The sequence below is a fragment of the Lycorma delicatula genome, chromosome 3 (genome assembly GCF_047948215.1).
Source record: "Lycorma delicatula isolate Av1 chromosome 3, ASM4794821v1, whole genome shotgun sequence".
Lineage (NCBI taxonomy): Eukaryota > Metazoa > Arthropoda > Insecta > Hemiptera > Fulgoridae > Lycorma > Lycorma delicatula.
In genome coordinates, this window is record NC_134457.1 from 119,973,528 (window position 1) to 119,987,761 (window position 14,234).

The window sequence follows — 14,234 nt, forward strand, 5'->3', positions numbered from 1 at the left end:
ATTTTCGCTAGTAGAATGAGTTCAGAAAGTGCCAGTAACACTATGTGATTCACCCGATATAAAATGTGTCATATGAAGACCAGTTCAGTTATAAAAAATGTTCCAGTTCAGTCACAAAAGATTTTTTCCAGTCTTCAGATTTTTTTTTTTATAATCCAGACTAACGAGAATAAACCCATCAATAAGGCACATGTAGATCTAGAAAAATCAATAGAAATGCTTTAAAATGTGTAGAATTGAATGAACTGTTTATAATTTTTAGAAAATTTTGAATCGGTACTTAAATATAGGAAAAGAAAAAGTAAAAATCTGTATAAGAAGCAGGTGAAAGAACAGAAGTCAGAAAAGCAAGTGCTAATTCAAAAAAAAAGTTCAGATTGTAGTCTATCTCCTTCACTTCTTAACCTATATATAAAAGAAGCATTACAGAAATTAAAAGATAAATTTCAGACTGAATTAACTATCCAAGGAAAAAACATAAAGATTTGGTATTTGTATTGGTATTGTTTTTTTGGTAGAAACCAAAAATAGTTAAATCTGATCGGCGTGTATTTTTTTCAAGGAAAGAAATTTAGAGTAAAAATAAATAAGACTAAAACAAAGGTAATTAAATGAGATAGAATAGGGTGATGAAGAATTAAACAGGTGAACTTTGATGAAACAAATTTCATTAAACAAATGAACAGGATTGTAATGTTATGTATACTTTATTTGTACATGGTAAACCATAAAGTAAAAGAATAAACCCTTCGAAATGAAAAGAAGATGTTGAAAATTAGTATGTTGATATAATTCAAAATGAAGAGGTTTTAGAAAGATGGATTAAATTGTAGCAGAATCTTGTATAAAAACAAATTAAGGTTAGTTCGGTCAACTTATATTAAAACAACCAGGTTTAGTTAATTTAATAAAAGAAGTATGTTTAGAGGAAATACTGTACAGTAAGACAAAATTTGGAATATATGAAACAAAAACTCGGATGAAAGGTTAAAAACTATGTTAAAGCTAAAAGATTAGCACACACTGAAAGGAATAGAAAATAGCATCAAAATAGTCAACCGACTGATTATTCAACAAAAGAAGTAAATTTATAACAAACTAAACAACACTAACAATATGAGTATTAACCGATCTACTGCTCATTTTCAAAAACTATTTTATTAAAAAAAAAAACGCTGTTCAGCATTAAAGAATATTTAATAGAAAAGAATTGTATTCACTACATGAAAGTAATCATAAAAGATCATTGCTTACTTATTTGCTGATATCAGTTCATAAATAATTTCACGTAAGGCAGTGGCCGGTGTCACACATTTGGTTTATAAACACCATACAGATAAACTTATTCTGAGACACGAATCAATAATAAAAATACACCCATTAATAAAATTTCTTTACTACTGCACAAAAAATATCTATGAAACTAGCTTTGAGTCACTTTTCACTCTAAACTGTCACCATTCCTGTTCATGTGCTAGGGTTCTTTATTAAGATCGAAAGTAAAAATTTAATTTTCAATATATTTAAAAAAATGAAAAGCTATTAAAATTGTAATTATTATTTTTTTGATTATGCTGTAGGTATGAAAGACACAGAAAGTCTAACTGTGATTGTTTAACTGAAGGTGTGATGTGAAATTATGGTTTAAGAACAGGCTTTAAACAATAGCAGCTAAATTTACATAGCTCTGATAAATTAAACCGACTTTTAAACAGTCTTCAAAACTTGAATCTATATCTTACCACAAGTAAGTTATGGAAGAATGTTTCCTTCTTTTGTTGCTGGTTTAGTTGAGGAAAAATGAGTTACACAATGCAGCAGAAAGTATTCATTGTCACCCAATACATTAAATGTGCCCAGACTCAGAATGTCTTCACAGAAAAATATGGTGTGGACGCACCAAACAAGTCCTTCATCAAGCAGCTATACGATGATGTCGAAGAGACAAGGAATGTAGCAGACGCAGCCAAAAGCACTGAAAAGAAAAGTTGATTTACATGCAAGCTGCATATTCTGTTAGTCCCAAGAATTCTGTGCTATGCCTATTTAGCCAGTCTGATCTCTCTGTTGGTAATACGCACATGGCATTGCGCAAGTGTTTAAAAATGCATCTGTACAGAATTAGTGTTGTTCACAAGTTGTTACCTACATTCACTGGAAAACGTGTAGCTTTCAGTCAGTGATTCATGTCATCTGTAACCCCAGATGGAGAAGAACTCAATAATTGGTTTTGGTCTGACGAGTCATGGTTCCACCTTGATGGATACATGAACGCGCAGAATTCATGCATTTGGTGTATAGAAAATCCACATCAGCTGCACGAGTCTCCTTTGCACGGACAAAAAGTGGGTGTTTAGTGTGCAATTTCAAGTACATGAATCTTCATAACATTCTTTCATGGTGCAATGATCAGCAAGCGCTACATAAAGCTGGTGCAACAATTTGTAAACACTATACCTGCAGACCAGTTAGAGTATTAATTACACGTAGTTTCTGCAGGACAGTGCTACAGTTCATACAGCCAACAACACTGACTTTCTTGAATAGATGTTTTCATGGACAAGTAATTTTGAAAGGGTTGTGACCCCTCTCGGTCTCCTGAGTTTTTCTATGGGGATACATTAAGGATGCTACTTGCAAAACTTATCCACTCAACATTTTCTAATTGCAGAGCGAAATTGAGTAATGTGTCGCTGCAATTTTCAACAAATGTTACCGTGTTTAAGAGCATGCAATGTTGTATTCAATTCTATGAATTGCATACTGGAGGCCACTTTCAACAACTATTGTAACTTGTTCATTTTCCCATAAGTTTGTGTCATTTTTTGAACACCTTGTACTTCCTGTATGCTCCAAAGTGATTATGCCTTTTAACACTCACTCAGTTCATTTATATATATATATATATATATATATATTATACTTTTGTACTCAGTTTTTTATTGGAATTTACATTTTTAGCTCAATGTCTGAGCCTAAGAGAATTGTGGTGTACTGAAATAGGTGGTGACATCATTTTAATTCAGTTGGAATTTCCAGTAATAATTATCTGGTCATGACGCTAGAACTAAAAATATTTATCCCATTGTAATTTCCAATATTTTATGTAATATAGCATCTACACATGATTTTTTTTGTTAAGTTTAATGCAACAAATTTAATTCTCTTAAACCAATTAAAAAAAAACAGTCTCAATTTTGTGCTCAAGAAAATAATTCTGTACAACATTTTATGCATAGTTTATTTTTTTATTTGTACAATCTTTGTTGCATATAAAATTAAATCTATTTTTGTTCAAATTAATATTTCTTATGTATAAAAAAAAAAGTATATTTATTGTAAAACATTTGAGAGGTTACTGATAAAATTTCAATTAAAAAAAATTGAATTTTTAAAACAGAAGATTGAATTTTAAAACCAAAATATATTATTCATTCTTACATCGAATAAAATTCTTACAAAAGAAATATAAATTTTAATGTAAAAAAAAAAAAATATTTTATAAATTTTATTTATTTTCTCATGTTTATAAAAAATGGGTAAATTATTATATAAATGATTTTTTTTAATATTCTAACTGATAATGCAAATAAAATGTACACTTGAAGTGAATTTCATATATTTTTTAAAACTGTAAAGGATGAAGGAGAAAGCTTGGTTAAGAAATAGGCAGACAGCAATGGTGTAAAGGGCAGTTTCAGGGATAATACCAAATGATGACTACGATAATCTCACTTTTCCTGTTAATCCTGGCATGAGATCTTCCTTCTTATTCTTGAAGGCGATTGTAATCTTCAGAAGTTACTATATATTAAGTTGCCTGCAACTATTATAGTTATGGCGGTTAGATACAGTCGGTTGATGTAGTTAACCAAAGGTGTTGAAAAAAATTGTTATTAACAAAATTTTACCAGAAACCAAAACATTTGTAAAAAAAATCAAGGAAGATAAGATTGGTTAGGTTCATCTTATCCAGTTACTCTAAATTACTATGTAATTTGGCAATGAATGTGAGGAAGACTCTTTTTTTTAGTTATTAGGTTTTTTATATATATTCAACAAACTGGAGTCCCAAAGCCAGTCGATAGAAGAGGCTCTTCTACTACATATTACAGATACACACTACTAGCTCTTTAAGTACTGTCTGTCAACCTTAGTAAAACTTGTAGGGTTAGAGCTGCATCCACAGAACCAACAATGGGTTAGAAGAAAACAAGGATATGGAAGAAACTGAGTACAGAACGGGCAGTTTACCTATCGAAGTGGATCAGGCAAGTTTACAGTATTGCTTAGGGCTTCCTATGTTGACGGTAATTTACAGTATTGATTAAAAACCTATGTTGATATTGCCTTTGAAGAGGCAATAAATGGGATCAATAGTGATCCCATTTTACCATATTGTTAGTTATTTTGTTAAAATAGTAATTATGAAAAAAATGGTAAATTGCATAAAAAAGTATTTAAAATATGGGATTTTTCATTAGTTTGTTTTTGAAAAAAATAAAAACTAATGAAAATTACTGGAATGAATTTGTGTGTACTCTCAATATCCATATATCTATATTACATCTCAAAACAACTGATCATATTGAAGTACACAAACACATATTAGCAGTACACTGAATGAACAGATCTAATACACTTTTTAGGTAGATTTCATAAGAAAGCTACCTATTGTAATTGGTACCATGACTTCTGGAAAATTTTGACATATTCGCCTTTCAAATCCCCCAGACCCCAAAACTGCTGTCAGTTCAAAAGTTTATATATATATTTCACTTTCTTGTGAACACATAATTGCTGTAATTTTGCGCCAATCACTTTCAAACTTTAAAACTTATTTAAGTAAAATTTTTTGATATCACTAACCATTGGCCCAGAGGCAGCAAAAACGGGGTTTTGAAGATAAAAAAAATCATACCTCCTTAATGGGCACAGTATCAAATTGGTTTAAAGTGGTCATTAGTCCTCTAAATATTACCTAAAACTTTTGTCTTAAACAATTTTTGATATGACCACCCTTATGGCAAGGGATGACCAAAATGTTGCTGGAATAATAAGATCGGGCTTGTCATATGCTAATGTGAAACTTTTTTCTCATACAAGTATTGTCATATTGAGTAAATTTGAAGTTTTTCTTAACTTTGAAGTGGAAATCTTTTTTATCCCCTACTTAGCACCGGTGAAATCTACCTCTGCCTTCTGGTGTGCTGAAAGGTTTGTTTCCGCATTCTAATGTTTCTAACTTAGAAAAACACCAGCAACAAGCTGAAATCACAAAAGCACCACTGTCACTAGCATTAACATAAATAGATACCGAAAAGTAAAAAAAAACAATTGGTTTAAGTATATTTGTTTTCATTTGTCACAGAAATAAAATGCTTCATATTATTTTACAAATTATTTTAAGTTAATATTAACACTGAAATCTTATGTAAATCTATCAGTATCATTCTCTCATTCTCATAAAATAAACAATACAGAAAGTAACATAAATTAATTTATTAAACATCATAACACTGTAACAGTTTCACCAAGAGTAAAAAGAGATGGTCCACATCTAATAATTTTTGCTCCACCAATACATTCATTTTCTTTATAAAATACAATGAACTGTCCTGCACACACTGAACTTAAAGGTTTTTCAAGATTAATTATTAAACCCTGTTCAGATGATTTCACCAAATCACATTTAAGTAACGGATGTGTGTGCTGAAATCTAAAATCACATGTAAAAACTGAATTACGCCCATCTTGTAATGATTCCGGTATATCACAAATCCAATGAGGTGGTTCTGTCTCTAATCCCTTAATATATAATGCCTCATGGTCATGACCAGATACAACCAAAACATCCTGGGTTTCAGCAGTCTTCTGAGCAATATAAGTACGTTTAGGAAATCCAGCAATTCTAAATCTCTGCCCAACACCCCAATGATGAACACCAGAATGTGTGCCAATCTGCTTACCAGACTCAATATGAATAATTCTACCACTATATTTAGGAACATACTCTGAAATGAATTCTTTAAAATTTCTTGAACCAATAAAGCAAATTCCCACGCTCTCTCTCTTTTTATAAATACGGTGCAACTCATTTTCATGAGCAATTTGTTTAACCTCTGACTTCATTAGATTTCCAACTGGAAACATTGTTTTTTGCAAAGCTAACTGAGGAATCTGGCACAGAAAAAACGTCTGATCTTTCTTTACATCTTTTGCCTTCAAAAGTTGAACCCTGCTGTTACTTTTATAATATTCAAGAAAGTTACCAAATGATGAATTGGCATAATGTCCAGTGGCAATAGCATCACAGTTAAGATAATTAATTGAATAATCGAAGAATTTGTTGAATTTTATATATTTATTACACAATACATCAGGATTAGGAGTGAATCCTTGTATATATTCATCAATAAACTTAACAAATACATCATTCCAATAATCTTTTACAAAATCAACTACTTTGAAGGGTATTTCCAATTTTGTACACAACCACTCCGCATCTTCCAAATCGTAATTATATGAACAATTACCAGATTCTTCTAGAGGATCCCAGTTTTTCATGAACACTCCAGTAACGTCAAACCCCTTCTTTTTCAATAAAAGAGCTGAAACAGCACTATCTACACCACCTGATATTCCTAGTGCAACTCTTTTAAAAGTATTTCGAATTAGATGCATACTTTATCACTAGACTGAATTTCTTTAAAAAGCCACTGTTTTTTAAAGAAATTAACTCATAACCTAAAAATTAATACACCAATACAAACTCTCACTATATTTATGTTACAAACAAAACTTCACTCTAATATTAAGTAACGCACAACCGAACAAACCATTATATTTAGCTAATTTTAAAATACACTTTCTTAAATTAACCTCATTTAACAAATGTTGAATACATTGCACGCTTCATGTTGCATCACAAATTACTTTACCGATATTAGTCGATTAAAATAAGTTTTTATTCGAAATATCGTTTACTGACTGATATCGATTTTATGTATATAGTCGACGTTAAAAATAATTGACGTAAATCAGAAATTAATAAAATAGAGCGGGAGCGATAGAAAGCAGTTAAGAAGAATCTGTTCTTTATGCTTAAATATAAAAATTGCCATTGAATAAAAAAGTGGATTGAAAAAAAGAAAATGGGTTCATTGACGTTTACTTTTACAAGTTTGTTACGAAATCTGTAGAAATGATATGCATTCCAAACAAAAAAAAAAACATGTGAATTTTTTTTTATTAATATACATTTACCGCAGAGATCTCAAACTTTATCCATCTGGCGCCCCCCCCCCCCGCTATTTCTGAAGATTCGATACACCACTCTATCCTCAAATAAACAAGTATGATAATGGGTAAAAACACTAACTTATTAATTTAATAATTTATTTTAAAAAAAGGTGATATAATCTGTTTGTAACGTAATTATGCAGTCTCTTTTCCTTAAAAAGACTGAAAAAAATTTTAATTTTTTTTTTATTTATAGATTATTTTTATAATTCTAAAAATATTTATTTTTTATTAAAGAATACTTAATGATAAATAAATTTATATAAGAATATAACTTACTTTTATCACAATTCCTTCATTAGTAATAACAACACAATGTTTTTTTTTTTAATTGAATATTCTAATTTTTTTAAATTTGATAAAAACGAAGAAATGATATAAATTTATTATTTTTAGAAATGAAAAATCAATATTTTTATAAGGGATAATTTTTATAAGTTGACTTGTTTTGAATAAATGGGATTCATTAATTTATTCATAAATGTATTAAAATAAAATCAAATTCATTAAATTTTTTTAATAATCAATTGAAAATGAATTTTTAAATTAACAATCTCAGAAAATAATGGAAAAACTTTAAAAATGCATTTAAAAGTTATTCCTCAAGAAGAGATGTAGCAGTAAAAGTAAGCTGTATAAATCATAATTAGCATAAAAAATAAAAACAAATCATTGAAAAAGATTTATTTTGATATAATAATACATTATTTACTGTATTAATATTAAAATAATACAATTCAGTAATTTCCACAATACTTTAGTATATAATTAATGTGAGGAATGAAGCTTGATATGATGAGACAAAATCTGCCTTAAGATAACTTAAATCAACCCAATCAACCACTCGCAGTCTGTTTCTTTCTTTTTTTGTCAAAAGATCTGTGATGTGAAGCAAAACCTTTTGTCACTATGGCTTATAATTCAGGAAAAGGATTGGAATTTTAAAAAAAATTAATAATTTTCTGGTGCAAACTATTGTTAAATGCAGGCTTTAACAAGTTTGTTTAAATGCAGGATTTTCCTCATTTAACCCCTCTCAAATGGCTTTTCTTATAAATGTATTTCTCTTCCTCAATATTTGAAATGGATCTAAAATCTACCCAGGAACTTCATAGTAAGGATATCATCAAATCATTTGGTCAGATCCTTTTCAATCAAGCTTCCAAAAACAGACTTTAATGCCACTTTCCTTCAATGATACTCTGATATCTTTTTCACTGCTGAAAGGTTCAGAAATTAATTCTTCTTTTCCTAAAATATATTAAAAAACAACAAATGCAAATATTACAGCCTTCATTTTAATAAAATTGAGTTAATCTCCTTGTTATTGAAAGTTAATTTCATTAAAATTTATATATATAAACTTGATATAAAGGCTATATTTCTTATAAATTTCTTAAAGTTGATCACCAGAGTAGAATCTCTGTATAAAACAACAAACCAGACTGGTAGCTGTAATTCAGATTAGCACTCAATCTGCCATTGATTTTAATTGCTATTATGATATCTTTATTGTGATTTTTCATTGTTTTGCCTATATTTTACAGAATGTACTGCTAGTACATTTATTTAGTTGTGACTTTTGAAGTAAATAATAAATCCATAATGATACCCCACCATCAACAGAGCTCTATCAACAACTTATTGTAATTAATAATTACTTACTATTTCTACCAAGTAACAGTTAATTATTACTTTTTACAATAATTATTACAAGAGGAATCTTTTTTCTTTTACAAAAATAAACTTGATTTTATTTAGAATCAATCACCAAAAGCTGGCCTACAACTAATTAGTTATTTTGTCTACTTTTATAAAATGAGCGTAAACAGGGCAGACAACAAATCAGTCTTTAAGAACTTGAAAATGTGATAAGTCTTTGTCTTATTACTGTACTTCCAATTTTGATGGTTTCATAAATTTGTTGGAAAATGAGACACATTGGTGTCTATTTTAATATAATTGAGGCGATGGCTGATTTTAAAAAAAGGCAAAAATTATGTTTTCCTGATATTTCAAACTAAAATTAAATACCTACTTCACTAGTTCAAAAAATTAATGGGACACCTATATTTTTTGATAAAAAATAATTGTATTCAAACTAGTTTAACTTTGCAACCATGACTTAGAGACGAATAAAAAAAATCTGATGTGTACACAACATGACTTCCTTTACGCCTATTAAATAAATTACATATATACATATTTTTAAAAATGAAAAGTACATAAAATTTTATTTCATTAACTTTCTGATATTTTTTTCATTTTTTTATTGTTATTATTGAATCATTATTTATCATAAAAAATTTTTTTTACAATCAAAGGTTAATAATTATTAATAAATCAATATATTTAAATTTAAAAAGTTAAAAAAAGATGAAATTTTTTTGGATTTTGGGTTCTTTTGGTTCAGTTGATTGTAATCAAAAGGGCGGTGCACAACTAAATGTTACAACAGTCCTAAATCCAAAATTTCAACATCCTATGGCTAATTGTTTTTGAGCTGTGTGAGATACATACAGATGTCATGCTGAAACTAGTCAAAATGGATATTTCTATTGAAATCTGAAATTTTTCATGATCATAATACTTCCTTTACAAGGAAGTGAAAATCAGTGAAAAGAAAAGTTTTTTTTGAAAGCAATTTTAATAAAAATACTTCCAAATATGATTAAACATGCATTTTAATTGGTCTCATTTAAAATGTAAGTTTCAAGAAGTTGTAAGTTTCAAGAAGGAACTTCATGAAAGTGACCTTAACAGATCAAGTAAAATTAGTAATTAAGTAAAATATTAGGCTGCTTTATTTAAAAAGAAATTATTACATACACTTTAATGAAAAATTATTTGTGCGTTTAAGAAGTAGGTTGAACTGCGGGATTACATTGACAATGTCATTAACATAAATAATGAATAAAAATTTAATGTGAACACCACATGAGTTCCTTGCACGTCTATTAAATTACATACACACATTTTTTGCTGCACTTCATGTAAACTTATTTCATTTGAAAGTGAGATACGATCCTACAATTCTTTAATAAAGTGGATAGTTGCACAATTTGTGAAATAGTAATTTTTATTGGCATCAAATATTTATACAATCATTAATTCAACAATCTTACATGAAATATTAGGATAGAGTTAAAGTCCCTTTAATACTTATATTACTAAATCAGTATTATTCATGCCTTCGTGAGCTGCTGATTAATAAAGTTTCACATTTCTGGTGTGTCGTATAAATAAAAGTTAATAATTAAACTACTCTGTTTAGTGAACTCCTGTATACTGGTTACAAATGTTAATTTCAACCTCACAGTGTAAAATATTCAGTTTTTATTATTGGATTATTTGGTGAATAAACAAAAATGAAAAAGATACAATCACACAGGAAAAAGAAAGATAACATGAAGAAATATATCTAAAAAAAAAGACAAGAAGATGAATATAAAGAGGAAGAAATGTTAAAACCAAAGAAAGAATAAACAGGAAGAAAATGTTGCAAAGAAAGTAAGATAAAAACATTAAGAGATGATAAATATAAAGAGGAAGAAAATATTAAAACCAAGGAAAGAATAAAAAGATTGAGAGGATGATGAATATAAAGAGAGAAAATTTGAAAACTAAAGAATGTGTACACAAATTAACATCAGAAGAACTATAGCAAACCAAAGAACGATTAAATGATTGACAACAAAAAACAAATAAACGAAAAGATAATAGTCTCCAACTTAGGGAGAATATTGTCAGGCAATATCAGAGGAGTAATGAATTAAAAGATAAGAATTTTTTGCAATTTATTAAAGATCAGGCGTGTATGCCTCAGTGTACATGTTCTTGCGAGGGTCCATTTTTCAGTCACTCTGTAGTTAACTTTAATGTAGATAAAATTAAACAGAAATTCCAGAATAATTAAATAAAATTAAACTAGAAAATCCAAAAATAATATGATTCTAAATAATAATTTTCAATTAATATTAAATAGTCAGATGTTTCACCAAATCCATTAAATTTACACATGTAATAATGCCTATTAAATTACATATAGAGATCTTTAAAAGTACATAGAATTTTATTTCGCTAATAACTTTGATTTTTTTATATTTTTATTTTTTTATTGTTGTTATTGAATCATTATTTATTGTAAAAGGTTTTTACAGTCACGGGTTAATAATTATTAATAAATCAATATATTTAAATTAAAAAAAAAAGCTAAAAAGAAGGAGATGAAGTCTGATTCAAATCAATGTGTCTTTCCTTGTAAGATTCAAATATTTCATTAATTAAAATTTTATTTGACTATAACTCTGGAACCAATGAAAATATGTACCACTTATGATATATCGTTGAAAAGCTCTCAATAAGGGCCTATTACTGCATTAAGAAAAAGTCCAAAATCCAATTTTTTGGGGATTTTGAGCTTTTCTGGATACTTTTGGTTCAGTTGATTGCAATCAAAAGGGGAGATGCATAACTAGATGTTATAACAGTCTTAAATCCAAAATTTTAACATACTATGGCTAATCGTTTTTGAATAATGTGAGATACATATGTACGTAGAGCCATCACACCAAAAATAGTCAAATTGCATTCAGGGATCATCAAATTTGATATTTTCATTATATCTGAAAACAAAATTTTTCACGACCTCAATACGTCCTTTACTTCATACAAGGAAGTAAAAATGGACCGGGCAATGATGGTAGATATATCTGTATTCTTAGGATGTAAATTTCACAGCAATTTCAAATTTATAACCTTTTTAGTACATTGGAAGAACTTTTCAGATTTTACACAAAGCTGTATTACAAAAAGAAAATCAATATGGGCGACGGATGCAACAATATCCATCACAATATCTTTCAATACAATCAAAGGAATACCAGCTCACTGATTTGAGTTTTCTATTTCCTTAGTTGTTACATAAAAAAAAAAATCTGATGTGGACACATGACTTCCTTGTATGCCTATTAAATTGCATAACACATTTTTTTAAAATGAAAAGTACACAAAATTTTATTTCATTAATAACTTCTGATATTTTTCTTCTTTTTTTTATTAATGGATTATTATTATTCTTCGTAAAAAATTTTTTTACAATCAGAGGTTAATAATTATTAATAAATCAATATATTAAGATTAAAAAAAAGATGAAGTCTGATTTGGACCCATGTGCCTTTCCTTGTAATATCCAAATATCTCATTAATTAAAATTTTATTTAGTTATAACTCTGAAACCAATGAAAATAAGTACCATTTATGGTATATCATTGAAAAGCTCTCAATGAGAGCTTATTACAGCAGTCTAAAATCCAAATATTTTGGGGATTTTTGGACACTTTCGGTTCAGTCGATTGCAATCAAATGGGGAGGTGCACAACTAGATGTTACGTCTTAAATCCAAAATTTCAATATCCTATGGCTAATTTTTTTGAGTTATGCAAGATAAATAAATACATACATACAGATGTCACGCCGAAACTTGTCAAAATGGTTTCAGGGATGGTCAAAATGGATATTTCCATTGAAATCAGAAAACCAAAATTTTTCACAACTAAAATATTTCCTTGTACTTCATACAAGGAAGTAAAAACAGATAGGACTGTTTTGCCAATTTTCTCAAATCTTTATTGACAGGTCTTATTTTGTCAACATTAATATTAAAAACACTGCATATATAAAAATACTATTCAAATTTATACAGGTAATAAATTTTAATTCCTTGTTCATTCTTTATTATTATAACATTTTGGTCAACCTATTTTATTCTCAGATTTAATAATTTTCCACAACTGTGGTGTCTTTTGTCAACAATATGAACTGTTTATCTGCCAGTTGTATATATTATTTAAGAATATTTTTCTATTGTTTCTAGGTAGCCAGATTCATTTTTCCTACAATAATCAACAAATATTTCTTTCATCAGATTCAATTTCACTTGTAAATCTTTCATTAACCTATTAAAGTTAAAATCCAAACTGTTTTACTACTATCCTTCATTGAAATTAAGAGTCTTAAGTACTATTAATTTGTTTCACCTTTGTTTATAAACTTCATCCCAAGTTTCTTCCAAGAGTAATAACTAATGTGTTTAAAGCAGAAATTGTAAAATTATTATATTTTCTCTTTTTAATTCATAATAATTTGAAAGTATTAGAAAATGATATTTCAACTCTAATAGTACTCTTAAACATTAATTCCAAAACAGCAGTTTTAATAATATCTATAAATTTAATGAATGAAAACCGAAACATATTTTAAAATATTAATATTAATATCCCCACTGTATGATTTTATTTAACTTTTCCTAGCATTTTCTCTAAATGTTGACAACTGCAGAATATAAAACTCAATTAAGTTATGGGAATTCTTTCTGCAAGCCAAGTTACCTGGAATTCCCACACACAAATCTGTACCGAGATGAATCCAATCTTAACCTTTTTTTAACTCTTTGCAGGCGATAGCGAATATATCCGCATACACAAAAGTTTCATTTAGGACGGTTTGCAGATTTATCTGCATGTGGTTCTAGATATTACAGGTCTTTAGCAGATATATCCGCTAAAGTTGTAACATATTACTGGAGCTTTTACATCAGTTTATGTTTCATATTTAGTAGTGTTACATCGTTTTTGTTGTTTACGTACACAATCATGCTTAGTTCCAATTTTTTTAGTTCATACTAAAAATAGTTGATACTATTCCCATATCAACATTTTTTCTCAAACTCTTTTAGTATTTGTATTTGCAAACCGTCTTTTAATTTTTTTATTTTTATTATAACAATGATAATTTTTGATGTTTTTATAATAATTTCATTATTAATTTTATTTGTAATTTTTTCAACTTTTTATATCTTCTTACTGTTTGTTTTTAACATCAATTTATAGCATTACATGTACAAAAAACTCAATAAATGTATAATTACAAAA

At 28.1% G+C, this 14,234-nt stretch overlaps 1 protein-coding gene across 1 annotated transcript; it reads right to left on the reverse strand.

The window, feature by feature from the left end:
- Positions 1–5,324: 5,324 nt before the first annotated feature.
- On the reverse strand, positions 5,325–6,937 carry LOC142321941 (mitochondrial tRNA-specific 2-thiouridylase 1). Its single transcript, XM_075360472.1, has one exon. It carries the CDS (start codon positions 6,682–6,684, stop codon positions 5,512–5,514), a length of 1,173 nt encoding a protein of 390 aa, XP_075216587.1. The 5' UTR covers positions 6,685–6,937; the 3' UTR covers positions 5,325–5,511.
- Between the last annotated feature and the right edge of the window lie 7,297 nt (positions 6,938–14,234).